Raw genomic sequence first — 27,845 nt, forward strand, 5'->3', positions numbered from 1 at the left:
TTCCAAATAAAGGATAGATAATAATTGCTCTTTGAATCGGATGAGCTACACGTTTTTAGATATTTGCGACCTATCTTCTTCGTTAGATCTAGGAAATATTTGATTTTTTTATAAATCCGGACCTCAGAATCATCGTTTATACTAATATTAAAATAATATAAGGCTATTTTCTTTTTGGTTCAAATGTTTTAACTTTTAACTTACAATCAATATATTGGAATACATATAATCTACTATTCTCTAACTGTTTAAAAAAAAAACAGTTGAATTAAACCTTGTATCATTTTATTCTTTCCACATGTTAATGTCACCATTCTCATTGACAATATCAACTTTTTGATTATAACCTAAATTTTCAAAAATAATTGTAAAACTTATATAGAAAAAAAAAAGTAAGAGAGGATGAATAAAAAAAAGGAGAAATTTTATTTATGAAAGAAGAAAAGAGTTCAATTTGTTTGGAGGATATGGAATTGCTTCCAAATTTAGCAAAGAAAAACATAAATGTTTTGCTCCCTTTAATGCTTTTAAACGTTATTCCAAATCTGCTCCAACATGTCTTCTTCATCCGACACATCTCTTATCCTATCTCTCTTTTTTTTTTTTTTAACCCTCAATCCAAATTTGGTACTCGAATTTTCGAGAATCATGCAAGATATATTTGTTTCCTGATAATACCAATTTTTTCTTTTAACAAATTCATTATCTCCAAGATTTGTTGCTATATAAGTGATACAATAAAATCATTACGATGACTTTTCTGAGATAAAAATAAAATTAGCCTTTTCAAATTTAGATTAAAAACGTATTCGGATTGTTTTTAGGATAATATGCAACGAATAAAGAGTACAATTAATTTAATTAACCAAACTACTAAAGTGTGGGATTATCTATTTTGTCGTTTCTTTCAGCGTATCTAAACTTCGACCGACTTCAGCGTATCTAATAAACCTAAAGTAACCTTACGCTCACAGTTCGGTTACTTTAAACTTTCTCAAAGTCATATCACTAAACGTCCACATCACGAAAACGTCCACGTACGTCTATCCCGTGGATAAGTCACAAGCCGTTGTTTCAAACACTTATCTGACAGTCACGTTACGCTAAACCTTGTAGTTAAGATTTTTCTTTTTTTTTTAACTGCGGTATATTAAAAAAAAAAAGCAGCTCCTAGTCCTAAGAAGCCTAATAGCATTAACCATGGTTAGGTTAGGTTAAGTTAACTATGGTTAAATATCTCAACTACATAAGTCAGCTTTGCCGGTGAATTAGCAAACAAAGAAAAAGAAAAAAAGAAAGACTCAATTTTTTTTAACGACGAATGTGATTTTGTTTCGCCGGTGTTTTAAAAAGAAGATGATGATCGGAGAAACTCGTCGGACTTATCCTACTGTTGAGATACCTCCATGGCCAGCTTCTGAAGATTTTACGTCGGCGGATTTGTTTTCTCCGGCGATGAACAGTCCGGATTGTAGCATGCTTGAAGCTTTGGCGGCGCTACAGCGTTACTTGCCGTCTAATGAGATGGATCCGGATTCTGACCCGGATCTATTGGGTCCGGATTCGCCTATCGATGCTTATTCTTGCGACCATTTCCGTATGTACGATTTCAAAGTCAGGAGGTGTGCTCGTGGCCGGAGCCACGACTGGACGGAGTGTCCCTACGCTCATCCCGGTGAAAAAGCTCGCCGGAGAGATCCGAGGAAGTACCATTACTCCGGCACGGCTTGTCCTGATTTTCGCAAAGGCGGTTGCAAGAAAGGGGACTCGTGCGAGTTCGCTCATGGTGTTTTCGAGTGTTGGCTTCATCCTGCTCGTTACCGTACTCAGCCGTGTAAAGACGGCGGTGGTTGTCGCCGGAGGGTTTGTTTCTTTGCTCATTCGCCGGATCAGCTTAGGTTTTTGCCTAACCGTAGCCCCGATCGGGTTGATTCGTTTGACGTTTCGTCTCCGATTCGTGCTAGAGCGTTTCAGCTCTCGATCTCTCCTGGCTCTGGCTCGCCGCCGATGAGTCCAAGAGCTGACTCGGAGTCTTCTCCGATGGCTCAGTCACTGAGTCGTTCACTCGGGTCTTGTTCTATAAACGACGTCGTCCCTTCGTTTAGGAACTTACAGTTCAATAAGGTGAAGTCGTTTCCTCACAACAATCCATTATTCGGATTCGGGTCGCCCCGTGGATCTATCTTGGGTCCTGGGTTTCAGTCTCTGCCCACTACTCCGACCCGACCCGGAAATCTGGATATTTGGGAGTACGGGTTAGAGGAAGAGCCTGTAATGGAGCGGGTCGTCGAGTCGGGTCGTGAGCTACGAGAAAAGATGCGCGAGAAACTACACAAGGAGAATTGCATGGATCGGGTTGACACGGATCCGGATCAGAGTTTGGGCGATTCTCCTGATGTCGGGTGGGTATCTGACCTGCTGATGTAGAGGATGATAAAACCCGACCCGTAACCCGGAACATCGAAGTCTCATTGATGGATGATAAAGTCAGTATCGGTTTTTTTGGGATATCTTCCGAGGAAAAGAGGACGAGATCTTAATTAGTGTGTTCATATTATTTTTATTTTACTAATCTTCGTATTATCTGCTAATAATAATAATTAAATATGGATTTTTGTGGCCAGATTTTTCTGAAAAAATCGTTGTATAGATGTGCCTAGGGGTTTGTTTTTTTTAATTATGGAACATTAATATATATTATTATTATTATCGTTGTGTTTTATATTAATGTTAAATGTAAACCACTTGGTACTACTTATCAATGAATGAATGCAAATTATTACTTATCTAATAGAACTTCATTGTGTTTCCCAAGCTTTTCTTGATCCAATATATAAATAATTGTGTGTGTTTTTATTATTGAGAAGTTTTGTTTAACGTCGATATTTTAGGGGTTTTTCAAGTCTTTTAAATTTTAATTGCGAGAATGGGTCAAATCCTACTAATTAGTTAAAGTAATATGACTTACCAAAGTAAAATTAAATTTGAAGCATTAAAATACATGTTCAATGATGTTAATAGGATTTGTGCGTATCATTGGATTACGACATTATCCAATACGATTTGGCAGTGGCATGGATAAGAAAATGACATTAACCAATACCAGACGATATGCAATCACTAAGAAAAGTCTAGAGTCTTAACTTGACCGGCACCAATGTTAGTGATAACCCGAGTTACAACTTACAAAACCAATATTTGACAAAATCAGGCAAGGCTTGCGTAGAAAGAAAATTGAGTTTAAAAGTAGATGTACGAGGATGTCATTCTTTATGTGATATGTGATGCCATAAACTTATTAAAATTTGTTTGTGAGAATAGTAAATTTAACCGTGTCATGTTTAGGAAAATGAGTAAGCGTGTAAATCAGGTTAAGAATTTTGTTATTTTACTTTGTCACCAACAGTATGTTTCTTGACAAATCATTTAAGGCAAAATCCAAAATGAAAATTTGCCATATATACTTCCTAAATATAATACTTGCTTCCTATTGTGCTAATGACCAAAAAAAAAAAGACAGGTGGGTCCAACGTTAGGTATCACAATTACCATTTTTGAAGAAACATAAATGTATAATTTAATGTTGTATGAATGTACATACAGATAGTCTTTATATGGGGAAACGGCCAAATCTGTAATCAGCGAATTTATAGATTTTTGTANCACTAAACGTCCACATCACGAAAACGTCCACGTACGTCTATCCCGTGGATAAGTCACAAGCCGTTGTTTCAAACACTTATCTGACAGTCACGTTACGCTAAACCTTGTAGTTAAGATTTTTCTTTTTTTTTTAACTGCGGTATATTAAAAAAAAAAAGCAGCTCCTAGTCCTAAGAAGCCTAATAGCATTAACCATGGTTAGGTTAGGTTAAGTTAACTATGGTTAAATATCTCAACTACATAAGTCAGCTTTGCCGGTGAATTAGCAAACAAAGAAAAAGAAAAAAAGAAAGACTCAATTTTTTTTAACGACGAATGTGATTTTGTTTCGCCGGTGTTTTAAAAAGAAGATGATGATCGGAGAAACTCGTCGGACTTATCCTACTGTTGAGATACCTCCATGGCCAGCTTCTGAAGATTTTACGTCGGCGGATTTGTTTTCTCCGGCGATGAACAGTCCGGATTGTAGCATGCTTGAAGCTTTGGCGGCGCTACAGCGTTACTTGCCGTCTAATGAGATGGATCCGGATTCTGACCCGGATCTATTGGGTCCGGATTCGCCTATCGATGCTTATTCTTGCGACCATTTCCGTATGTACGATTTCAAAGTCAGGAGGTGTGCTCGTGGCCGGAGCCACGACTGGACGGAGTGTCCCTACGCTCATCCCGGTGAAAAAGCTCGCCGGAGAGATCCGAGGAAGTACCATTACTCCGGCACGGCTTGTCCTGATTTTCGCAAAGGCGGTTGCAAGAAAGGGGACTCGTGCGAGTTCGCTCATGGTGTTTTCGAGTGTTGGCTTCATCCTGCTCGTTACCGTACTCAGCCGTGTAAAGACGGCGGTGGTTGTCGCCGGAGGGTTTGTTTCTTTGCTCATTCGCCGGATCAGCTTAGGTTTTTGCCTAACCGTAGCCCCGATCGGGTTGATTCGTTTGACGTTTCGTCTCCGATTCGTGCTAGAGCGTTTCAGCTCTCGATCTCTCCTGGCTCTGGCTCGCCGCCGATGAGTCCAAGAGCTGACTCGGAGTCTTCTCCGATGGCTCAGTCACTGAGTCGTTCACTCGGGTCTTGTTCTATAAACGACGTCGTCCCTTCGTTTAGGAACTTACAGTTCAATAAGGTGAAGTCGTTTCCTCACAACAATCCATTATTCGGATTCGGGTCGCCCCGTGGATCTATCTTGGGTCCTGGGTTTCAGTCTCTGCCCACTACTCCGACCCGACCCGGAAATCTGGATATTTGGGAGTACGGGTTAGAGGAAGAGCCTGTAATGGAGCGGGTCGTCGAGTCGGGTCGTGAGCTACGAGAAAAGATGCGCGAGAAACTACACAAGGAGAATTGCATGGATCGGGTTGACACGGATCCGGATCAGAGTTTGGGCGATTCTCCTGATGTCGGGTGGGTATCTGACCTGCTGATGTAGAGGATGATAAAACCCGACCCGTAACCCGGAACATCGAAGTCTCATTGATGGATGATAAAGTCAGTATCGGTTTTTTTGGGATATCTTCCGAGGAAAAGAGGACGAGATCTTAATTAGTGTGTTCATATTATTTTTATTTTACTAATCTTCGTATTATCTGCTAATAATAATAATTAAATATGGATTTTTGTGGCCAGATTTTTCTGAAAAAATCGTTGTATAGATGTGCCTAGGGGTTTGTTTTTTTTAATTATGGAACATTAATATATATTATTATTATTATCGTTGTGTTTTATATTAATGTTAAATGTAAACCACTTGGTACTACTTATCAATGAATGAATGCAAATTATTACTTATCTAATAGAACTTCATTGTGTTTCCCAAGCTTTTCTTGATCCAATATATAAATAATTGTGTGTGTTTTTATTATTGAGAAGTTTTGTTTAACGTCGATATTTTAGGGGTTTTTCAAGTCTTTTAAATTTTAATTGCGAGAATGGGTCAAATCCTACTAATTAGTTAAAGTAATATGACTTACCAAAGTAAAATTAAATTTGAAGCATTAAAATACATGTTCAATGATGTTAATAGGATTTGTGCGTATCATTGGATTACGACATTATCCAATACGATTTGGCAGTGGCATGGATAAGAAAATGACATTAACCAATACCAGACGATATGCAATCACTAAGAAAAGTCTAGAGTCTTAACTTGACCGGCACCAATGTTAGTGATAACCCGAGTTACAACTTACAAAACCAATATTTGACAAAATCAGGCAAGGCTTGCGTAGAAAGAAAATTGAGTTTAAAAGTAGATGTACGAGGATGTCATTCTTTATGTGATATGTGATGCCATAAACTTATTAAAATTTGTTTGTGAGAATAGTAAATTTAACCGTGTCATGTTTAGGAAAATGAGTAAGCGTGTAAATCAGGTTAAGAATTTTGTTATTTTACTTTGTCACCAACAGTATGTTTCTTGACAAATCATTTAAGGCAAAATCCAAAATGAAAATTTGCCATATATACTTCCTAAATATAATACTTGCTTCCTATTGTGCTAATGACCAAAAAAAAAAAGACAGGTGGGTCCAACGTTAGGTATCACAATTACCATTTTTGAAGAAACATAAATGTATAATTTAATGTTGTATGAATGTACATACAGATAGTCTTTATATGGGGAAACGGCCAAATCTGTAATCAGCGAATTTATAGATTTTTGTAGGGTGATTAGCCCACAAACTCGAGGGTAAGGTCAAAAAGAAGAAACCTAATTATAAACGAATTTATGTTAGATAATATTACTTCCCATTACTAGTATTTTAAATCAATTACTTTTGCCTAAACTATGTTAGTACAGGTGTAATCTTAGGCTTTGACTAGTACATTATTACCATACACAATGGCATCGAGTAAATCTTCTAGTATGGTGCAAATTATAGAATTACAAAAAAAAAAAAAACTCTCTTAGCAATGGAAACATGTAGTCGAAAACAAAAACATATACAAATCCTTTTTTTTTTTCCTTACAATTAAACGTTTTAGCAGTAAAAATTTTCTTAAAAGAAAACAAAAACAAATGAATCTTTAAACCAAAAAGAAATCAAATTAAATCAATATATGATCTTGAAAACAAACAAAAGTAAAATGAACATAAAATGATGAATCAAACCTTAAAATTAATTTCTCACTACCTTGCCGTTGGGCCAAACGTGGAGTAATCTCCATAAGTAAGCGAAACCGATCCGGACGTGCTATTATATTCATCGCTGCTATATTTTCGAATTGGCGACTTCGTTTGCTTCTCTTTCACTACTTNAGAAAAAGAAAAAAAGAAAGACTCAATTTTTTTTAACGACGAATGTGATTTTGTTTCGCCGGTGTTTTAAAAAGAAGATGATGATCGGAGAAACTCGTCGGACTTATCCTACTGTTGAGATACCTCCATGGCCAGCTTCTGAAGATTTTACGTCGGCGGATTTGTTTTCTCCGGCGATGAACAGTCCGGATTGTAGCATGCTTGAAGCTTTGGCGGCGCTACAGCGTTACTTGCCGTCTAATGAGATGGATCCGGATTCTGACCCGGATCTATTGGGTCCGGATTCGCCTATCGATGCTTATTCTTGCGACCATTTCCGTATGTACGATTTCAAAGTCAGGAGGTGTGCTCGTGGCCGGAGCCACGACTGGACGGAGTGTCCCTACGCTCATCCCGGTGAAAAAGCTCGCCGGAGAGATCCGAGGAAGTACCATTACTCCGGCACGGCTTGTCCTGATTTTCGCAAAGGCGGTTGCAAGAAAGGGGACTCGTGCGAGTTCGCTCATGGTGTTTTCGAGTGTTGGCTTCATCCTGCTCGTTACCGTACTCAGCCGTGTAAAGACGGCGGTGGTTGTCGCCGGAGGGTTTGTTTCTTTGCTCATTCGCCGGATCAGCTTAGGTTTTTGCCTAACCGTAGCCCCGATCGGGTTGATTCGTTTGACGTTTCGTCTCCGATTCGTGCTAGAGCGTTTCAGCTCTCGATCTCTCCTGGCTCTGGCTCGCCGCCGATGAGTCCAAGAGCTGACTCGGAGTCTTCTCCGATGGCTCAGTCACTGAGTCGTTCACTCGGGTCTTGTTCTATAAACGACGTCGTCCCTTCGTTTAGGAACTTACAGTTCAATAAGGTGAAGTCGTTTCCTCACAACAATCCATTATTCGGATTCGGGTCGCCCCGTGGATCTATCTTGGGTCCTGGGTTTCAGTCTCTGCCCACTACTCCGACCCGACCCGGAAATCTGGATATTTGGGAGTACGGGTTAGAGGAAGAGCCTGTAATGGAGCGGGTCGTCGAGTCGGGTCGTGAGCTACGAGAAAAGATGCGCGAGAAACTACACAAGGAGAATTGCATGGATCGGGTTGACACGGATCCGGATCAGAGTTTGGGCGATTCTCCTGATGTCGGGTGGGTATCTGACCTGCTGATGTAGAGGATGATAAAACCCGACCCGTAACCCGGAACATCGAAGTCTCATTGATGGATGATAAAGTCAGTATCGGTTTTTTTGGGATATCTTCCGAGGAAAAGAGGACGAGATCTTAATTAGTGTGTTCATATTATTTTTATTTTACTAATCTTCGTATTATCTGCTAATAATAATAATTAAATATGGATTTTTGTGGCCAGATTTTTCTGAAAAAATCGTTGTATAGATGTGCCTAGGGGTTTGTTTTTTTTAATTATGGAACATTAATATATATTATTATTATTATCGTTGTGTTTTATATTAATGTTAAATGTAAACCACTTGGTACTACTTATCAATGAATGAATGCAAATTATTACTTATCTAATAGAACTTCATTGTGTTTCCCAAGCTTTTCTTGATCCAATATATAAATAATTGTGTGTGTTTTTATTATTGAGAAGTTTTGTTTAACGTCGATATTTTAGGGGTTTTTCAAGTCTTTTAAATTTTAATTGCGAGAATGGGTCAAATCCTACTAATTAGTTAAAGTAATATGACTTACCAAAGTAAAATTAAATTTGAAGCATTAAAATACATGTTCAATGATGTTAATAGGATTTGTGCGTATCATTGGATTACGACATTATCCAATACGATTTGGCAGTGGCATGGATAAGAAAATGACATTAACCAATACCAGACGATATGCAATCACTAAGAAAAGTCTAGAGTCTTAACTTGACCGGCACCAATGTTAGTGATAACCCGAGTTACAACTTACAAAACCAATATTTGACAAAATCAGGCAAGGCTTGCGTAGAAAGAAAATTGAGTTTAAAAGTAGATGTACGAGGATGTCATTCTTTATGTGATATGTGATGCCATAAACTTATTAAAATTTGTTTGTGAGAATAGTAAATTTAACCGTGTCATGTTTAGGAAAATGAGTAAGCGTGTAAATCAGGTTAAGAATTTTGTTATTTTACTTTGTCACCAACAGTATGTTTCTTGACAAATCATTTAAGGCAAAATCCAAAATGAAAATTTGCCATATATACTTCCTAAATATAATACTTGCTTCCTATTGTGCTAATGACCAAAAAAAAAAAGACAGGTGGGTCCAACGTTAGGTATCACAATTACCATTTTTGAAGAAACATAAATGTATAATTTAATGTTGTATGAATGTACATACAGATAGTCTTTATATGGGGAAACGGCCAAATCTGTAATCAGCGAATTTATAGATTTTTGTAGGGTGATTAGCCCACAAACTCGAGGGTAAGGTCAAAAAGAAGAAACCTAATTATAAACGAATTTATGTTAGATAATATTACTTCCCATTACTAGTATTTTAAATCAATTACTTTTGCCTAAACTATGTTAGTACAGGTGTAATCTTAGGCTTTGACTAGTACATTATTACCATACACAATGGCATCGAGTAAATCTTCTAGTATGGTGCAAATTATAGAATTACAAAAAAAAAAAAAACTCTCTTAGCAATGGAAACATGTAGTCGAAAACAAAAACATATACAAATCCTTTTTTTTTTTCCTTACAATTAAACGTTTTAGCAGTAAAAATTTTCTTAAAAGAAAACAAAAACAAATGAATCTTTAAACCAAAAAGAAATCAAATTAAATCAATATATGATCTTGAAAACAAACAAAAGTAAAATGAACATAAAATGATGAATCAAACCTTAAAATTAATTTCTCACTACCTTGCCGTTGGGCCAAACGTGGAGTAATCTCCATAAGTAAGCGAAACCGATCCGGACGTGCTATTATATTCATCGCTGCTATATTTTCGAATTGGCGACTTCGTTTGCTTCTCTTTCACTACTTCTTTCTTGTGATGGCTCTGTGGCTCACGAGCCAGCTCAGCGGCTAAGCACTGTTTCAGATCAGACACGATTTGGTTTGTTGTTGGTCTGTTGGTTCCTCTGTCTCTGACGCAAGACATTGCCACCTCTACAAATTTCCAAGCCGAGTTTGAGGAGAAGTCCCCGTGAAGCCGTGGATCCACGACACCGTCTATGTCTCCGGTTTCGAGGAAAGGCTCAACGTAGTGAACAACGTTCATTTTGTCTCCGTCTTCAGTTTTCATTATGGATCGCTGGCCGGTTATGAGTTCAAGGAGGACGATCCCGAAACTGTACACGTCGCTCTTCTCGTTTAGCTTAAACGTGTTGTAGTACCTGTCAATTGAAACAGGTTAATGATGAGACGCGCCTGACCACATTGGTAAGATTAAACCGGTGATGTGTAGGAAACGTACTCAGGATCGACATAGCCGGGAGTACCCATGACTGCAGTGACGACGTGGCTAAGATCATCCTCTGGGAAGACCTTAGAAAGGCCGAAATCAGCAATCTTGGNAGAGCGTTTCAGCTCTCGATCTCTCCTGGCTCTGGCTCGCCGCCGATGAGTCCAAGAGCTGACTCGGAGTCTTCTCCGATGGCTCAGTCACTGAGTCGTTCACTCGGGTCTTGTTCTATAAACGACGTCGTCCCTTCGTTTAGGAACTTACAGTTCAATAAGGTGAAGTCGTTTCCTCACAACAATCCATTATTCGGATTCGGGTCGCCCCGTGGATCTATCTTGGGTCCTGGGTTTCAGTCTCTGCCCACTACTCCGACCCGACCCGGAAATCTGGATATTTGGGAGTACGGGTTAGAGGAAGAGCCTGTAATGGAGCGGGTCGTCGAGTCGGGTCGTGAGCTACGAGAAAAGATGCGCGAGAAACTACACAAGGAGAATTGCATGGATCGGGTTGACACGGATCCGGATCAGAGTTTGGGCGATTCTCCTGATGTCGGGTGGGTATCTGACCTGCTGATGTAGAGGATGATAAAACCCGACCCGTAACCCGGAACATCGAAGTCTCATTGATGGATGATAAAGTCAGTATCGGTTTTTTTGGGATATCTTCCGAGGAAAAGAGGACGAGATCTTAATTAGTGTGTTCATATTATTTTTATTTTACTAATCTTCGTATTATCTGCTAATAATAATAATTAAATATGGATTTTTGTGGCCAGATTTTTCTGAAAAAATCGTTGTATAGATGTGCCTAGGGGTTTGTTTTTTTTAATTATGGAACATTAATATATATTATTATTATTATCGTTGTGTTTTATATTAATGTTAAATGTAAACCACTTGGTACTACTTATCAATGAATGAATGCAAATTATTACTTATCTAATAGAACTTCATTGTGTTTCCCAAGCTTTTCTTGATCCAATATATAAATAATTGTGTGTGTTTTTATTATTGAGAAGTTTTGTTTAACGTCGATATTTTAGGGGTTTTTCAAGTCTTTTAAATTTTAATTGCGAGAATGGGTCAAATCCTACTAATTAGTTAAAGTAATATGACTTACCAAAGTAAAATTAAATTTGAAGCATTAAAATACATGTTCAATGATGTTAATAGGATTTGTGCGTATCATTGGATTACGACATTATCCAATACGATTTGGCAGTGGCATGGATAAGAAAATGACATTAACCAATACCAGACGATATGCAATCACTAAGAAAAGTCTAGAGTCTTAACTTGACCGGCACCAATGTTAGTGATAACCCGAGTTACAACTTACAAAACCAATATTTGACAAAATCAGGCAAGGCTTGCGTAGAAAGAAAATTGAGTTTAAAAGTAGATGTACGAGGATGTCATTCTTTATGTGATATGTGATGCCATAAACTTATTAAAATTTGTTTGTGAGAATAGTAAATTTAACCGTGTCATGTTTAGGAAAATGAGTAAGCGTGTAAATCAGGTTAAGAATTTTGTTATTTTACTTTGTCACCAACAGTATGTTTCTTGACAAATCATTTAAGGCAAAATCCAAAATGAAAATTTGCCATATATACTTCCTAAATATAATACTTGCTTCCTATTGTGCTAATGACCAAAAAAAAAAAGACAGGTGGGTCCAACGTTAGGTATCACAATTACCATTTTTGAAGAAACATAAATGTATAATTTAATGTTGTATGAATGTACATACAGATAGTCTTTATATGGGGAAACGGCCAAATCTGTAATCAGCGAATTTATAGATTTTTGTAGGGTGATTAGCCCACAAACTCGAGGGTAAGGTCAAAAAGAAGAAACCTAATTATAAACGAATTTATGTTAGATAATATTACTTCCCATTACTAGTATTTTAAATCAATTACTTTTGCCTAAACTATGTTAGTACAGGTGTAATCTTAGGCTTTGACTAGTACATTATTACCATACACAATGGCATCGAGTAAATCTTCTAGTATGGTGCAAATTATAGAATTACAAAAAAAAAAAAAACTCTCTTAGCAATGGAAACATGTAGTCGAAAACAAAAACATATACAAATCCTTTTTTTTTTTCCTTACAATTAAACGTTTTAGCAGTAAAAATTTTCTTAAAAGAAAACAAAAACAAATGAATCTTTAAACCAAAAAGAAATCAAATTAAATCAATATATGATCTTGAAAACAAACAAAAGTAAAATGAACATAAAATGATGAATCAAACCTTAAAATTAATTTCTCACTACCTTGCCGTTGGGCCAAACGTGGAGTAATCTCCATAAGTAAGCGAAACCGATCCGGACGTGCTATTATATTCATCGCTGCTATATTTTCGAATTGGCGACTTCGTTTGCTTCTCTTTCACTACTTCTTTCTTGTGATGGCTCTGTGGCTCACGAGCCAGCTCAGCGGCTAAGCACTGTTTCAGATCAGACACGATTTGGTTTGTTGTTGGTCTGTTGGTTCCTCTGTCTCTGACGCAAGACATTGCCACCTCTACAAATTTCCAAGCCGAGTTTGAGGAGAAGTCCCCGTGAAGCCGTGGATCCACGACACCGTCTATGTCTCCGGTTTCGAGGAAAGGCTCAACGTAGTGAACAACGTTCATTTTGTCTCCGTCTTCAGTTTTCATTATGGATCGCTGGCCGGTTATGAGTTCAAGGAGGACGATCCCGAAACTGTACACGTCGCTCTTCTCGTTTAGCTTAAACGTGTTGTAGTACCTGTCAATTGAAACAGGTTAATGATGAGACGCGCCTGACCACATTGGTAAGATTAAACCGGTGATGTGTAGGAAACGTACTCAGGATCGACATAGCCGGGAGTACCCATGACTGCAGTGACGACGTGGCTAAGATCATCCTCTGGGAAGACCTTAGAAAGGCCGAAATCAGCAATCTTGGCTTCCAAGTTATCGTTTAGTAGAATGTTCGCTGTTTTAACGTCTCTGTGTACTATTGGTGGCCTACATCCATGATGAAGATACTCCAGTCCTGCCGCCGAAAACATATCAAAAACGGGTTCCAGAACTGAACAATACTAGATCGGATTTGATCTCAGTTTAGCACTGAGAAATCAAGAATGTCAAAACTGGGACCAACCTTGTGCGGAGTCTATGGCTATATGGAGTCTCTTTTCCCAGCTAAGGTCCTCTGCATTCTCACTTGAAAGATAATCCTGCAAGTTTCCATTGGCCATGTACTCATAAATGAGAGCCATACTACGACCATCATCGCAGTATCCAACAAATNAACGAATTTATGTTAGATAATATTACTTCCCATTACTAGTATTTTAAATCAATTACTTTTGCCTAAACTATGTTAGTACAGGTGTAATCTTAGGCTTTGACTAGTACATTATTACCATACACAATGGCATCGAGTAAATCTTCTAGTATGGTGCAAATTATAGAATTACAAAAAAAAAAAAAACTCTCTTAGCAATGGAAACATGTAGTCGAAAACAAAAACATATACAAATCCTTTTTTTTTTTCNATGATGGACTGTCAAAAGAAGCTCTGCCTGCAATCATTTTACACTTCAGCAACCATAAAACAGCATCGACTAAAATATTTGATCTCATTTTTAGTGTTGTTTAGATTACCTCGACTTGAAATTCTTTGGAAACCTGGGAAGATGATGATGATGATCCTTTAGTTTTTCCAAATGAAGAATCATTAATCATCTTTACAGCGATTTCAGTCCCATCTTCGAGGGAACCAAGGTACACAATACCAAAACCTCCTTTACCGATCACTTTATTGAAGTTATTTGTAATGCTAGAGACTTCACTATATGTGAACCTTCTCTTTCCCGAAGGCCGAAGTGGTCCTGGATAGGCTCCTGAATACACTAAACAATTAAACACTCGTTTTCTTTCAGCATTAATTCTGACTTTCGTTAAACTTGAATCGAAGTAAAAGACCAAGCTGTGCTTACTTATTTGTTTTCCCCTTCGCAGGATGAATATGATAGCCACGGCTATAATGAGAGTGATCACTAATGAGGATACAACTAATGGCACAACGATTTTGTTCCCGCCCCGACATGAACGTGAGTGACAAATGTTTTGTTCATCCACACTGGAAACAGAGGAAATCAACAAGCTTCAGATAATGGTAGGATTATCTTAACAAGATAGCTATGGTTCACAGGGTTTTGACAAGAAAATGTACCTCAGTGAAAGCCCATTAGCTGTTGATCGTTTTCTAAGAGCTCTCGGTATGAACCCAGTCAAGTTATTTCCTTTCAAATTCCTGCGACAGAAATAAATGTCAAAAGACAAAATCATTGTTGATTGTCTGTCAGTACAGACTCAAACAAATTCTCTATGTGGCTCAACTCACAGGAACTTCAAATGTTGTAGATCAGCCAAAAATTCTGGCACGTTTCCTCTTAAGTTGTTGTTTGATAAATCCCTGGGAAAACAATGCACACATCTCTTTTAGTTAATGGTGAATAAAATGGTGGTAGGTGTGTCTTTATGGTTTGGTATACTTACAATGACTCAAGAAGAGAGAGATTTCTAAATGCGAAGGCTATTGGTCCGTGTAACCCGCTTGAGCTAAGATTTCTTCTCGCAGCATAACACAGAAACAAGCTCATAAGCAATCTTGAAGGAAGTCGAAAAATAAAGGTCTGTATGGCTAAAAGGAATGACTTACAGGGACTTGATTTGGTAATTAGAATTGTTGTAGCTGCATCCAATACTTTCCCAAGGGTATAGTCTTGGGGAGCAAGGATCACCACTCCAAACCTTACTCACTTTATACGTTGATCTTATACTTTCTATGGCGTGAACTGCATTAACAAGCGAATATGTAAAACTGTAAGCTTCGGTCAAAATCAAGATTCAGATTTTATAAAATATAGGTAGTCGACTAACAAAGTAGAGATGAACATACCGTCTTCAACTCTGGTGGAAAATTCATCGAGAGATTGTGCTGTAAATATCTCAATAGCATTGAGTATTGGTGGACGCGTTGAATCTGCGGTCTTCTGAACAGAAATCCAGTGATCTTTACCAGTGAAAGCTCGTGAATTAGACACTGTCATTGAATACTCAGAAGAGGGGTTGAAAGCTCCTGAAACAGGCGACCCATTCCAGAATATCTTGATTTTTCTGCTCTCATTCCTCTTGAGATTTTCGAGTTCTGCAAAATAAAGGTAGGCATAGAACCGAGTATCTGGATCGCCTGATGTCCAGGAGAGTTCCAATGGCTCATCATCACTTTTAGGTGATGCAGCTGTCTTAATAACTTCATCTGGTGGCCGATAACCAGACTGAAAAATATCAATATACCCAGTAGTCATAGTCGAATTCCAAGAGACTGGAGAGTACGGAGACCAAATACGATCATATGTATCCTTTTGGTACCGTCCTGTTCCATTCAAATATCCTGTATCCCATCTTCGATACAGTACCAATGAGACATTTCTTCCAAACTCAGTACCATAGATTGAACTGTTCATTGGCCGGAGCTCCAGGGCTGAAATAAAAGGAGTTCCTTTACCTTTGTTCACAAGGCAAACATATATTGTATCTGACTCTGCAAAGCTGAGGATCTCCTTGACGACGTTCTCAGAAGCATTTCTGAATTTCACTGAGGTCCAGAAATTCACATTTACGTAGAGATCAAACTCAGGCAAAGCTTTTTTACCATCGTAGTTTCCATACATAAACGAAGCTCTTATGAGATAAAGATTCCCTTTTCCATCGGAGGGGGTTAAGGAGTAACAATTCCGGTTTCCTTGAGGAAAAGATCTGACATCAGCAAGTGGGAATGGCAAAACCGGGTTTGCCGGATAGCCGTATTCTTCAGAGACGTTCACATTTACTCCAGCGTTTATGGAAGGTGCATCCCAGGTGTAACTGATACCAGTATCAGTGTCTACATAGTTTATATTAGGGGGCGCCCCACAATCTATGCTGATGAAACCTGGATCAGAAGGAGAAAGTAAAGAAGGTTGATAATTCTATAACGTTTTATCAAAATTCCATGACAGGTTTCAAATCTACCAAACATCTCAAATTTTAGAACCTAAGGCATTCAAAACTTATAAACAGACATGCCACCCCATGATCCAAACTTCATTTTGTAATATCGACAAAAAAAAGTAAAAAAATCTTTGGTCTGATAATTGCTCATTTTCAAATCAAAACAGAGGAAAATAAGCAAGAATGAGGCTCACGAACCTGCTTGGCCTTGGCCATCAACTACAATGACAGTGGCAATGACGCCAAAAAGGATGAGAAAAACAGAGTGAGCTTCCATGTTCTTCTTTTGTAAAGCTCAGCTCATCATCCTCAAAACAGACAACCTGCGATTAAGATAACACAAAAACACAAAATACCCGAAAGTACAAAGTCTACGCCTATTTCCTTTTCTGGGAGCACCAAAATTGGCCTGGAGGTCTATAATATAAGTGCTGCGCACGACTGAAAAAAACGGCTAAGAAAGAATATAAAATTGTGTAATACAGCTATTAAGAAATAACCTGTGGGTCAACAACAAGCATGATATATATGACTCCAATAAAATATTAAAAACAGAAGGCACAGGACATAGCCGACTGATACATGGAAAATCATAGGCATTTAAAATCTTATATGACCACAAAACTGTGGTAAAAGAGATCCGGAGTTTTGACTTAGATGATCTGGTCACAAACAATTACAGACCGTTGCAACCTTTTAGGACTACTATTAAAGAACCAGAAGATTTTAATTTTAGCTAGAGTGTCTTTAACTGTTATGCTGCAAAGTATTAAAACTAAGCTTCATCTTCGACTAGCTGCTTTGGAGTATCAGCTTCATGGGATGAGCTCAAAGGGAATGAAGATAGCTCTATGTAATCAAAGTCGTCAGTGATTCCCGCCTGAAAATTACAGATCTGATTAAGAAAATGTGAAATCTAAAAATGATCATATATGAGGTGAAAAATATCTTGAAGATACCTCCGTGTATAGATGTTCCAGCTGTTCCTTGGCCTGGGGGAAGTTGTTTGAACACCATTGTCGCAATGTGAAGATGTTATCTGAGTAAGATTTTAAAAATTACAATTTAGGTGGTGGTCAAAATTATGAACTTCTTAAACTTGAAAACGTATGTCCAAGTTTTAGAAAATGAAAAACCTGTCCATCTATTAGCCGACTGGTGAGCCACTTCAATCGCAGTCCCTGCCAAAATAAGAAGAACATTTAGGTTGTTTGTTGCTAGTAAAGCACAAGACTGGTTCTTGTTTCTGCTCCACGAAGACCAGGAAAACGTTAGGACTTAGGACATTTGACAGAAAACAAAAGTAACGTATTATGCAGAACTTACTCTTTGCCTCCAAGGTAGCTGGATCGTTGTCAGCAAATTGTACCATCTCGTTCTACATAAGAAGAAGAAACCGTAAGCAACTAGCTAAGAATGTTGAATATCTCTATCCAAACAGATGACCAAATGTAATCTGACCTTCAGCTCTTTGTGTTTCCTTTCAATATCTTTAAGTTGCGTCAAGGCCTCTGTTCGTTCCTCCTGAAGCAAGAACAGCAGTTATGGTGAAAAGAGTATGCAAGGTTATCCAATCATTAATTCTGCAATACCAAAATTACTTACGGTTTCCTCCCTTCCCTTCTTTAGGGCCTCACACTGATCAACAAGTTCTGCTAGCCTTTTATTACTACCCTGGAGATCAGTTTCAAGCTTCTGGCGAACACTCCTAAGCTGTTCATTCAGAATGAGATCAGAATCAACAAACATCGCTACACTCATTTTAATAAGAATCATTATGATGTTATATCAGGATGAGAACGGTGGCTCACTTGGTTGCCAGCACAGCTAGGAAGGCTCCAAAAGTAGATCTTCATGTGTGCATAATTATGAAAACTGTCAAACGACATATAACAGCAACAAAGACTACTATACACGGAAACAAAATGAAATAAGATGTGAAAGGATCCCAACATAAGAACACAAGCTAACTCACAGAAATTCCAATCTTGTCCTTGGCAACAAGATCATCATCCACCAAACTCTGGATAACATCCTTCACTGACTGACTAATTACACCCCTCTTCGGCCCCATCTTCTCAAGTTCCTTAAGCTGAAAATATTTACAAAAGTAGAGAGATCCATAAGTGTTGGTATCTCAACTCCTCCATTAGTTCAATGCTAATGCTAAGTAAACATCAAGTAGTAAAAAAAAACTTTAAGAAAGTGCTCACCAGGAAGAAGTCTTGAGACTCATAGAATATCTGAAGCATCTTCTCCCGCTTCTCCTCCAACGAAAGCCCTCGTTTCTTTGACTAAATATCATCAAAAATAGAAAGCAACGATTCAGTTGATAGGAGAAACTATTTTAAGAAAATCGAGACCGCAAAGTGCTTTATAGGTCGAAATTTTCAAAATCCAAACAGTCTAAACCCACTGATTTCGAGCTGAGAATGCGAAAAATGGCTGCTATATAAACGCAAATCCGAGAAACCTATCGATTCGCGTCATGCAGACCAAGTGTTTGTGAAAATTCCTCAAACAAATCTGTAATTAAGCTACCCGAAGAAAGAAACAGAGCTACGGATTTAAACTAGGGAAAAGTTTATATGAAGTTTCGCGAATGTGTTATCGAAGGTAGCAAAACATTCAAACAAAAAGGTCGAATCGAAACATCAAAAATTATCTTGTAAGCCGAAGAAACACAAGCTAAGAAGATCATCAGTTCACGATAACTATGGATTTAAAAAATTCGGAGGATCACTCGATCGATCTTCCCCAGAACGATTCACGAATCACAGAGGTTTGTTTTGCGAAACAAATCAATCACAAGTAGAGAGAGTACGAGATCAATCGTCCAGAGTATATTACCATCGTGTGTTCTCTGGTTCCAAAGGATTTGAAGCTTTTTTTACTCCTCTCTCCCTCTCTCTTCTCTCCTCACTCTCTCTCTCAAAATTCGAAATGAAAATTGTTGAAGAAGACTTGAAAACTTAAGCGGCTTATTATCCCTCGCTTTCTGTTTCATTATTTTTTTCAATTAATTTGAATTGCATTAAAAAACGACACGGAGTTCAATCATAAGATACCAAAACGGCATGTCAACGAAGTCAACGAACGGTTAACTGACCATAAATGCACGCACATTCTTACCTTATCAAGGCCAGAGTGAAGAAGAGAGGATTAAGTTAAAGTAAGTAACGCAGTAGATTATTTCACCAGAGTAAAAAAGTGTCATTAAAACATACAAAAATTACATAAGAGATAAATTATGTGAAGAACACCCAAATGCCGATAAAATTCATGACGGGGGGATTATAAAAGTTTTGCTCCGATTTAATCTGACTCAGATCCTTATATACATCGTCTGTTCTTGTTTATCAAATGCATACATGTCTCTGCCTCGGAGAGGTGAATAACCTGCAGTTGAACCAAAGCCAATTGCATAAGTAAATTGATTACAAATCCATAGTCTGTGCATAGATGGAGAGAAGAGAAGTTAAGTGACCTTAGAGGGCCATCTCAGCCTGTAATGCAGCGAGTTCTTCTTCCTCTGCTGTCCGCTTCTGAGGAACAGGACGGGCCTGTTGACGCCCTGCAGGAACGGGACCTGACGGCAATGGAGCTGTTGTTGTCGGCTGAAGAAGTTGTTCTTCAAGCTCAGCACCTTCGAGTTCTTCAAGCTCTTCTAAAAGCTCATCCTGCCAAAGACAAGTTTTACTTAGGCAAAGATCATTAGCCTGAAAAAAAAATTGATCATGTTGGGGTACAAGAATGTTACCTCATCAAAGTCAGCTGCCGCCCCGATTGGATTTGACAATGCTTCTTGGATCTGTTTCATATTCTCGGTCTGTTCATTAATCTCGTCCATGGTCTTGTCCACATCATCAATATTTCTGCAAATTAGTGTGTTTACCAAGTTAGGTAGGCACTAGAAACGTTAAAGCATTCAAGCAATGCTAAAACCATAAAAGAGACGATGCAGTTTGAAAACCAAGCTCGTCGTGTTAACAATAAAATGGGTGATATAACACTTACGTAGCTTTCTGCATTGCTTTCATCGCAGAAGCTCCACTCCTCAATGCATCAACAGTTTCGGTTGTTGCTTTTGCGCCTTCTAACATAATCATCTGTATGGGAAGAGATATATGATAACGATTAATTCATCTATTATCTGCTCAACTTAACAATCTTAGAACAACATCCAAAAAACAAAAAAAAACAAAACTTACTTGATCATGTATACGCAGTTGGAAATTCCCAAGCTGTTCGACTTGTTGCTCATATAACCTCTTCCTTTTCAAACACTGTATAGCCGCTGCACAAAAACCAACACAGTTAAGTACTCAAGTAATAACAACCACACACAACAAGCTTAGATTGTGAATAAAAAAGGAGGACACATGAATCATAAAAAAAAAAAAATAGTGTTGTACAGCGTTTGTTCTTAGCACGGGTGTATTCTTTAGCTTTCTCAACCTCTTGACCAGCCTTCTTCAAGAGTACTTTCTCCTTTTTCTCTAGCATCTCAAGCGTCTGCAACCAACCAAACAAAACATAACAATAAGCAATAACAACCATGAGAAAGTAAAGAAATTGAAGGGAACATAAACAAAAACTTTAAATCCCCAATTCAATTTACCGTCTAACCATATATATGGATTTCTAATCTTAACCAAATAGATCAAAACCACGAGTAAACAAAACAGTACAGAGCTCAGATTGAAAGATCGATTTTTTTTTTTTTTAATTGTTCCGTTGATTGAAAAAAGAGAGAAATGTAGAAATCGGATCATACCTCGTTAAGCTTGTCTAAAGTTTGGAGAGCATTAGACTCCTGCTTGGGTTTCCCAAATAGCCGATTCATCATACTCTCTCTCAAATTCACCGAAACCAACTTCGATACGAGCACAGGTCACTAAAAAATTCCGCGAAAACAAAAACAAAATTAGCCCTAAATTATGAACCGATCGATCGAATAAAATAACGAGGAAGAAACAGATTACGTAAGAATCGGATCCAAATATTACCTGGTGTGAAATCTGGATTTGGAGATGGGGAAGATCAAAAAATTTAAAGGGTAAAGGAAAAATAATGGAAAATTATATAAAGGAGGGACCTTTATTTGGTTTTTGTTCTTGCGCGTTTGTGTTTCACAAGACAAACAAAAGGATTAGGATTTTTAGATCGAAGCAAGCAAGTTTCCCTTTTTTCCACACGCGTTGATGTGTTGCTTGGCACGTGTTTATTTTTAAATGGTTGTTTACGATCAGTCTCGTGTATGCGTAGTAGGCGATAATAGTGGACCAGTGGTTTGGGTTAGTTTACTAACCAAACTAAAATCAAACCAATCTCATTCTCAATTAGAAAATAGGCATAGCTCAAAATCACGATATTATAGTGATTTTTTTTTTTTTTGTAATGTGTGAAGAGATCCATGCAATCCATGATTTAAGAGACTTATCGACGTAGAGGTCTCGTCTTTGGCATTGAAAAGGTAAAAAAATGAGCGGCGTTAGGGTTTCGAGTGCGAGTGAACAGGAGGCTACCATGATGGATACCGGGGAGAGAGAACGACCGCCGGGTGATCCTCCGGATGGGACAGTGTCTTGGGTGGATCGAGTGGTAGGGACAAGTGCTAGTGGGGTTTTGAATCCAGATCGGGTGGTAGTTGATGCTTTCGTTACAGAGAGGATGCAATTGGAGTTCCCGAACGGTGTGGATGGTGAACCTGTGGTCACGATTGGGGCGGAGGTCTTGGAGGCCATGAATGGTTTGTGGAAACAATGTATGGTGGTGAAGGTTTTAAGTCGGAATCTCACGATATCCTTCGTGAGTCGGAAGTTGCGAGAGTTGTGGAAGCTAAAGGGAGCGATGTCTGTGATTGACCTCCCTCGACAATTCTTCATGCTTCGCTTTGAGCTTGAGGAAGAGTATTTAGCCGCCTTAACTGGGGGACCCTGGAGAGCTTTTGGGAGCTATCTGACAGTTCAAGCTTGGTCACTAGAGTTTGATCCGTTAAAGGATGAGATTCGTACGACACCTGTATGGGTCCGTTAGTCCAACTTACCGGTGAACTTTTATCATAAAACTATCTTAATGCGGATCGCGCGTGGGTTGGGTAAACCGATCAGAGTGGATTTGACAACTTTAAACTTCGAGCGAGCTCGGTTTGCAAGAGTGTGTGTCGAAGTGGATCTAGCGAGGCCGTTGAAAGGCTCGATCTTGATTAATGGTGAACGTTATTTTGTGGCTTATGAGGGTTTGTCTAATATCTGCTCTTTGTGTGGGATGTATGGTCATCTGGTGCACAACTGTCCACATAAAACAGTTGAGAAGGTCACAGAGATGCCAAGATCCGAAGAGTTAGAGGTATCGTTGAGTGATCAACAACCAGAGGATGGATTTACAGTGGTGCGTAGGTCGGGACGGAGGACGGAATCACCGCGTAGGAGGGTGAATTCCACGACCGAAGGTCCGGGAGGTGATTTAGGAAGGCATTTAAGAGAACTTCCATTGAATAAGGAAGGGGCGAATATTATGGTCTCTAATAGATTTGGTAGGTTGGTGGAGAATGCGAGCTCGTCGTTTATCAAGGAAACTACCATTTCTACAACGGCGAATAAGGAGAATTTGGGGTTGGTGGGAAACTCTGGTTTAGGTAAGAGTGTTCTCCAAGTAAGGGAAGGTGTGAATGCAGTTTGGAGGGAAAAAGGGAAAGGAGTCTCATGGGATATAGGGGTGTCAAAATGGATAATCCGACCCGACCCGACCCATACCCACATGGGTATGAGACTTTCATGGGCGGGTTCAACCCGACCCATTTATTGTAATGGGTTGAATTTATATACCAAGCCCAATAATAGAAAATCCAATGGCTAAATGGATTATATGGGTTACCCATATATAAATAAAATAAAATTAAATAATTAATATTCAATACATAACATATTATATAAAATAAATTATAAAACCAACCAAAATTTTCAATCTTAAAATAATAATATCTAGATATTAAAATAGAAAAAGTATCATAAAATTCTAAAGCCAAAAATCCATAAAACCAAAATAAAAAAANCTTTAATTTAAATAAAAACCATTCTTAATTTTAAAAAAAAAAATACTTGAATCTTCTTTAGATGATCCAGTCCGATTCTTTAACTTCATAGTCTTCATTCTTCATCTTCCGCTTCATTTTCTACAAATTATTTGGGACAAATAATCAAATATTAGAAACTTGGCTATAATAATAAAATTATAACAATAATTTTTCTCTCTGTATATGAAAAATTTACCTTTTTCATCACCTGTAAAACCAAATAACCAAGATCTAGTGCAAAGTAAGGCTTGAACATGCTTAGGAAGAAGTCGACTCCGGTATTTGTTAAGAACACGAGAACCAATACTGAAAGATGATTCTGAAGCTACTGTAGTAATAGGAATACTGAGCACATCCAATGCCATACGTGATAAAGCACCAAATCGATTACTATTATCTTTCCAGTAATCCAAAACACACATGTCAGGAAAATTCTTCATCTCTAATTTTGGTTCATCCAAGTAAATATCCAAGAGTGACTTTCCCTCATCCGAAACATTAGGAGCATCATCCAAATCAAACAAGTCCTACATTATGCCAACGTCAAACATGTTATCATATGACTAATAAATTATTAATAAAAAAAACTATGAATATTAAAACTTACGTCATCAAATTGTTCTCTACCACGTTCAGTGGAATGATGATGAGAAGAAGATGTTGTTGCAGAGTTCGTGGGCATCGGAAACTTGCACATGTATTCGCCAAACAACGTAGTCATTTTATCTCTCAAATAATTTACCTTTGCTTGACAAGTACTTGGATCGAGCTCATCGTAAAGACGGGTCAAGAGCTTAAACTTCATTCTAGGATCAAGAACAGCACCCATTGCAAGTATAACACTGTATTGTTCCCAATACTTATCGAACTTAATCCGCATTCTACAAGCCATCGCTTTGATAAGCTCATCACCGTTTGTTTCATTCTCTTTCAGCAAACGCTCAATCTTCCACACATGCCCAAAATAGAGATTAGATGTAGAGTAGCTTGTACCTGACATTAGTGTGGTAATCTTGTAGAATGGCTTCAAAATGTCACATATTTTTGATGCTCTCGCCCATTCTTCATTCGATGGACAACTCTTGTAGCTTTTATCAACCACCCGAAATCTATTAAAAGCTCGTTGACATTTTAAAGCTTTCTCGAGCATCAAAAAAGTTGAGTTCCATCTAGTCTGAACATCCAGAGACAAAACTACCCCGTTGCCACCTTCTACGCATTGCTCGAACATAATCCCTCTTGATTTTGAAGCTTTGACATACTTGACACTATCTCTGATCTTGGTTAAAGCACTACTAATAATCTTTAGTCCATCTTGCACAATAAGATTTAGAATGTGCGCACAACATCGAACATGGAAGAATTCACCTCCACATAACAAGTTGTCATCCAAATTAAGCCGCTCTTTTAGTATCTCTTGCATTGTGTCATTCGCTGAAGCATTATCTAGAGTAAGAGTGAATATCTTTTCTTCAATTCCCCACTCTTTGAGACAATCATGGATTTTAGTAGCCAAAGCATCGCCGGTGTGTGGAGGAGGTATGTCACAAAATGACAAGATCTTGCTATTCAAAGTTCAGTTTTCATCAACGTAATGGGCTGTCAAAGATATATAACCTTCACCAGAAATTGCTGTCCAACAATCTGAAGTTAAACATATCCTACTCTGAATCCTTTCCAACTCTATCTTCAGCTTATTCTTCTCACTCTCTCAAGTTTTAACAACGTCCATCGCTGCTGTGTTTCTAGTGTAGTAGTTGTAATCTGGATTCAAATACTGAAAAAACTCTCTCAGCTCTTCATACTCAACAACAGCAAAAGGAAGATCATGTGGAATTATAACCCTACTGAACTTCTTCCGAACAACACTTTGATCAATCTTCAATTTCCTAGTCTTTCCATCTGCATCAGTTAGTACATCAGCTATATTCCGATATTTTGCCTTCTTAATGCATCTCAGATGATGACGCTTCATAGGAGATGTTCCTGTGGTAGATTCAAACACAAGTTTATCACCACAATAGTTACACTGAACNTAGTGTGGTAATCTTGTAGAATGGCTTCAAAATGTCACATATTTTTGATGCTCTCGCCCATTCTTCATTCGATGGACAACTCTTGTAGCTTTTATCAACCACCCGAAATCTATTAAAAGCTCGTTGACATTTTAAAGCTTTCTCGAGCATCAAAAAAGTTGAGTTCCATCTAGTCTGAACATCCAGAGACAAAACTACCCCGTTGCCACCTTCTACGCATTGCTCGAACATAATCCCTCTTGATTTTGAAGCTTTGACATACTTGACACTATCTCTGATCTTGGTTAAAGCACTACTAATAATCTTTAGTCCATCTTGCACAATAAGATTTAGAATGTGCGCACAACATCGAACATGGAAGAATTCACCTCCACATAACAAGTTGTCATCCAAATTAAGCCGCTCTTTTAGTATCTCTTGCATTGTGTCATTCGCTGAAGCATTATCTAGAGTAAGAGTGAATATTTTTTCTTCAATTCCCCACTCTTTGAGACAATCATGGATTTTAGTAGCCAAAGCATCGCCGGTGTGTGGAGGAGGTATGTCACAAAATGACAAGATCTTGCTATTCAAAGTCGAGTTTTCATCAACGTAATGGGCTGTCAAAGATATATAACCTTCACCAGAAATTGCTGTCCAACAATATGAAGTTAAACATATCCTACTCTGAATCCTTTCCAACTCTATCTTCAGCTTATTCTTCTCACTCTCCCAAGTTTTAACAACGTCCATCGCTGCTGTGTTTCTAGTGTAGTAGTTGTAATCTGGATTCAGATACTGAAAAAACCCTCTCAGCTCTTCATACTCAACAACAGCAAAAGGAAGATCATGTCGAATTATAACCCTACTGAACTTCTCCCGAACAACACTTTGATCAATCTTCAATTTCCTAGTCTTTCCATCTGCATCAGTTAGTACATCAGCTATATTCCGATATTTTGCCTTCTTAATGCATCTCAGATGATGACGCTTCATAGGAGATGTTCCTGTGGTAGATTCAAACACAAGTTTATCACCACAATAGTTACACTGAACTCGATTCTTGTCATCGGCACCTTTTCCAATATGTGTAAAATGTTTCCACATTTTTGAAGTTTTTTTCCTTGGTTTACGAGATTTTTCTTGCGGCTCACCTTCAGCTTCATCATCTAATGATGGCTCATTGGTTAGATCAATATCACCATCCTCATCCATCATCATCTATTCTTCGTCAGCCACGTTTGACACCCAATCATCCATATTATCTGTCCAAAAAAAAAAAATTATATATTAGTCAAAGTTATCATGCATGGCATGGGTTTAGTTCAGATAAAAAAACATGCATGGGGTTAAATATGAAGTTATAATATAATCTATCGGTTCCAATACAAGGACGAACACAGGAAGCCATTAGCCAGTCTATTTTGTTTTTACATACATCATAACAGATTAACATGCATGTATAGGCACAAATATGATTAATTATAATCTAGTAATATTGCAATTGCATACCTTTAAACGAAGACGTTGACATGCTTTCGAATTCGGAATCAGATGACAAGAATGAATAAGAAAGAAAAAAAAGCAAGAAGAATGAGATACGAGAAGCAACTTATGAAGGAAAGAGAGAATGACGGCTCCTATTTATAATAGTAATACATGAACCTTTGCCAGAAAAAAAATTAGTAGTACATGAACGAAAGAATAAACGCTTAACATTTATTTTTAGATCATTTACATTTATATACATATTTTTCCATTTTAATTTTCAGCAAAAAAAAGAAAAACTTCACATTTACTTTAGATCATTTACATATAAATTATTATTTACTTTTTTTTTGTTTCTACCAAAGAAGAAAACTTAACATTTATTTTAGATATTTTACATAAATTACTTGTAAGGAAAATATATTTCACATATTAATATATACATATATATATTATACATATTATTTTTGTTTTTTCTCGATTAACCCATTGGTTACTCATAACCCTAATGGGTTTTGATGGACGAACCCATCAAAACCCATTTATTTATATGGGTATAAAAACTTAACCCATACCCGTTAAAATAATAGACAAACAGGGTAAACCCATGGGTTTTAACCCATTTTGACACCCCTAATGGGATGGTTTTCAGGGGAAACGGGCCGAGGGGTATAAACAAAGGGAAGATTCTGGACCTAAAGTTAATGGGCCGCGTTTTAAAAACCAGTGATCGAATCAGCCCACTAGAGGTCTTGTCTTTGGCCCGGTAAGCAGGGATGCTGAATTATCGGAGTCGGGGAAGAGACTCCGGTTGGATGATAATGCCTCTGGTCGACGCGGAGGAGCTTTCGACATCAGAATGTCTCCACAGTCGACGACGGGGAGACATTTATCGGACCATGAGAACTCGGGGG

The 27,845-nt window shown here is 38.0% G+C and overlaps 7 protein-coding genes across 7 annotated transcripts; 3 read left to right on the forward strand and 4 right to left on the reverse strand.

Annotated features, from left to right (window-relative positions):
• On the forward strand, nucleotides 1,260-11,253 carry LOC104721950 (zinc finger CCCH domain-containing protein 49). Its single transcript, XM_010440028.2, has 2 exons — nucleotides 1,260-1,962; nucleotides 10,426-11,253. Exons 1-2 carry the CDS (start codon nucleotides 1,357-1,359, stop codon nucleotides 10,888-10,890), a joined length of 1,071 nt encoding a protein of 356 aa, XP_010438330.1. The 5' UTR covers nucleotides 1,260-1,356; the 3' UTR covers nucleotides 10,891-11,253.
• LOC104721949 (zinc finger CCCH domain-containing protein 49) lies at nucleotides 3,917-5,447 on the forward strand. Its single transcript, XM_010440027.2, has one exon. It carries the CDS (start codon nucleotides 4,014-4,016, stop codon nucleotides 5,082-5,084), a length of 1,071 nt encoding a protein of 356 aa, XP_010438329.1. The 5' UTR covers nucleotides 3,917-4,013; the 3' UTR covers nucleotides 5,085-5,447.
• LOC104721947 (zinc finger CCCH domain-containing protein 49) lies at nucleotides 6,922-8,425 on the forward strand. The gene has a single exon (XM_010440026.2). The coding sequence runs from the start codon at nucleotides 6,992-6,994 to the stop codon at nucleotides 8,060-8,062; it is 1,071 nt and encodes a 356-aa protein (XP_010438328.1). The 5' UTR covers nucleotides 6,922-6,991; the 3' UTR covers nucleotides 8,063-8,425.
• On the reverse strand, nucleotides 9,705-10,409 carry LOC104721946 (probable LRR receptor-like serine/threonine-protein kinase At4g29180). The gene is made up of 2 exons (XM_010440025.1): nucleotides 10,325-10,409; nucleotides 9,705-10,244 (listed from the first exon to the last, which is right to left on the reverse strand). The coding sequence occupies exons 1-2, from the start codon at nucleotides 10,351-10,353 to the stop codon at nucleotides 9,764-9,766; spliced, it is 510 nt and encodes a 169-aa protein (XP_010438327.1). The 5' UTR covers nucleotides 10,354-10,409; the 3' UTR covers nucleotides 9,705-9,763.
• LOC104721951 (probable LRR receptor-like serine/threonine-protein kinase At4g29180) lies at nucleotides 12,533-16,717 on the reverse strand. The gene is made up of 12 exons (XM_010440029.2): nucleotides 16,549-16,717; nucleotides 15,257-16,291; nucleotides 15,017-15,152; nucleotides 14,854-14,925; nucleotides 14,699-14,770; nucleotides 14,528-14,608; nucleotides 14,292-14,434; nucleotides 13,957-14,204; nucleotides 13,844-13,874; nucleotides 13,451-13,609; nucleotides 13,153-13,342; nucleotides 12,533-13,072 (listed from the first exon to the last, which is right to left on the reverse strand). The coding sequence occupies exons 1-12, from the start codon at nucleotides 16,625-16,627 to the stop codon at nucleotides 12,592-12,594; spliced, it is 2,727 nt and encodes a 908-aa protein (XP_010438331.1). The 5' UTR covers nucleotides 16,628-16,717; the 3' UTR covers nucleotides 12,533-12,591.
• Nucleotides 16,858-19,326, reverse strand: LOC104721952 (meiotic nuclear division protein 1 homolog). Its single transcript, XM_010440031.2, has 10 exons — nucleotides 19,201-19,326; nucleotides 18,564-18,644; nucleotides 18,326-18,442; nucleotides 18,162-18,200; nucleotides 17,956-18,063; nucleotides 17,812-17,874; nucleotides 17,677-17,728; nucleotides 17,487-17,531; nucleotides 17,310-17,389; nucleotides 16,858-17,230 (listed from the first exon to the last, which is right to left on the reverse strand). The coding sequence occupies exons 1-10, from the start codon at nucleotides 19,201-19,203 to the stop codon at nucleotides 17,126-17,128; spliced, it is 693 nt and encodes a 230-aa protein (XP_010438333.1). The 5' UTR covers nucleotides 19,204-19,326; the 3' UTR covers nucleotides 16,858-17,125.
• Nucleotides 19,513-21,491, reverse strand: LOC104721953 (vacuolar protein sorting-associated protein 32 homolog 2). The gene is made up of 8 exons (XM_010440032.2): nucleotides 21,360-21,491; nucleotides 21,128-21,247; nucleotides 20,766-20,865; nucleotides 20,562-20,647; nucleotides 20,368-20,459; nucleotides 20,111-20,225; nucleotides 19,838-20,030; nucleotides 19,513-19,749 (listed from the first exon to the last, which is right to left on the reverse strand). The coding sequence occupies exons 2-7, from the start codon at nucleotides 21,197-21,199 to the stop codon at nucleotides 19,839-19,841; spliced, it is 657 nt and encodes a 218-aa protein (XP_010438334.1). The 5' UTR covers nucleotides 21,200-21,247; nucleotides 21,360-21,491; the 3' UTR covers nucleotides 19,513-19,749; nucleotide 19,838.

Source organism: Camelina sativa, chromosome 11, assembly GCF_000633955.1.
Source record: "Camelina sativa cultivar DH55 chromosome 11, Cs, whole genome shotgun sequence".
Lineage (NCBI taxonomy): Eukaryota > Viridiplantae > Streptophyta > Magnoliopsida > Brassicales > Brassicaceae > Camelina > Camelina sativa.

What these genes read in the sequence shown, in the direction of transcription:
- LOC104721947 (XM_010440026.2), top strand. Translation starts at nt 6,992, where the DNA reads ATGATGATCGGAGAAACTCGTCGGACTTATCCTACTGTTGAGATACCT.
- LOC104721953 (XM_010440032.2), bottom strand. Translation starts at nt 21,199, where the DNA reads ATGATGAATCGGCTATTTGGGAAACCCAAGCAGGAGTCTAATGCTCTC. An exon ending in CTTTAGACAAGCTTAACGAG is followed by an intron (nt 20,866 to 21,127) that starts GTATGATCCGAT and finishes GGTTGGTTGCAG; the next exon opens with ACGCTTGAGATGCTAGAGAA. An exon ending in AAAGCAATGCAGAAAGCTAC is followed by an intron (nt 20,226 to 20,367) that starts GTAAGTGTTATA and finishes ACTAATTTGCAG; the next exon opens with AAATATTGATGATGTGGACA.
- LOC104721946 (XM_010440025.1), bottom strand. Translation starts at nt 10,353, where the DNA reads ATGGGTACTCCCGGCTATGTCGATCCTGA. An exon ending in CCCGGCTATGTCGATCCTGA is followed by an intron (nt 10,245 to 10,324) that starts GTACGTTTCCTA and finishes TTCAATTGACAG; the next exon opens with GTACTACAACACGTTTAAGC.
- LOC104721950 (XM_010440028.2), top strand. Translation starts at nt 1,357, where the DNA reads ATGATGATCGGAGAAACTCGTCGGACTTATCCTACTGTTGAGATACCT.
- LOC104721949 (XM_010440027.2), top strand. Translation starts at nt 4,014, where the DNA reads ATGATGATCGGAGAAACTCGTCGGACTTATCCTACTGTTGAGATACCT.
- LOC104721952 (XM_010440031.2), bottom strand. An exon ending in CTAGCTGTGCTGGCAACCAA is followed by an intron (nt 18,064 to 18,161) that starts GTGAGCCACCGT and finishes CTGAATGAACAG; the next exon opens with CTTAGGAGTGTTCGCCAGAA. An exon ending in GGAAACACAAAGAGCTGAAG is followed by an intron (nt 17,729 to 17,811) that starts GTCAGATTACAT and finishes CTTCTTATGTAG; the next exon opens with AACGAGATGGTACAATTTGC.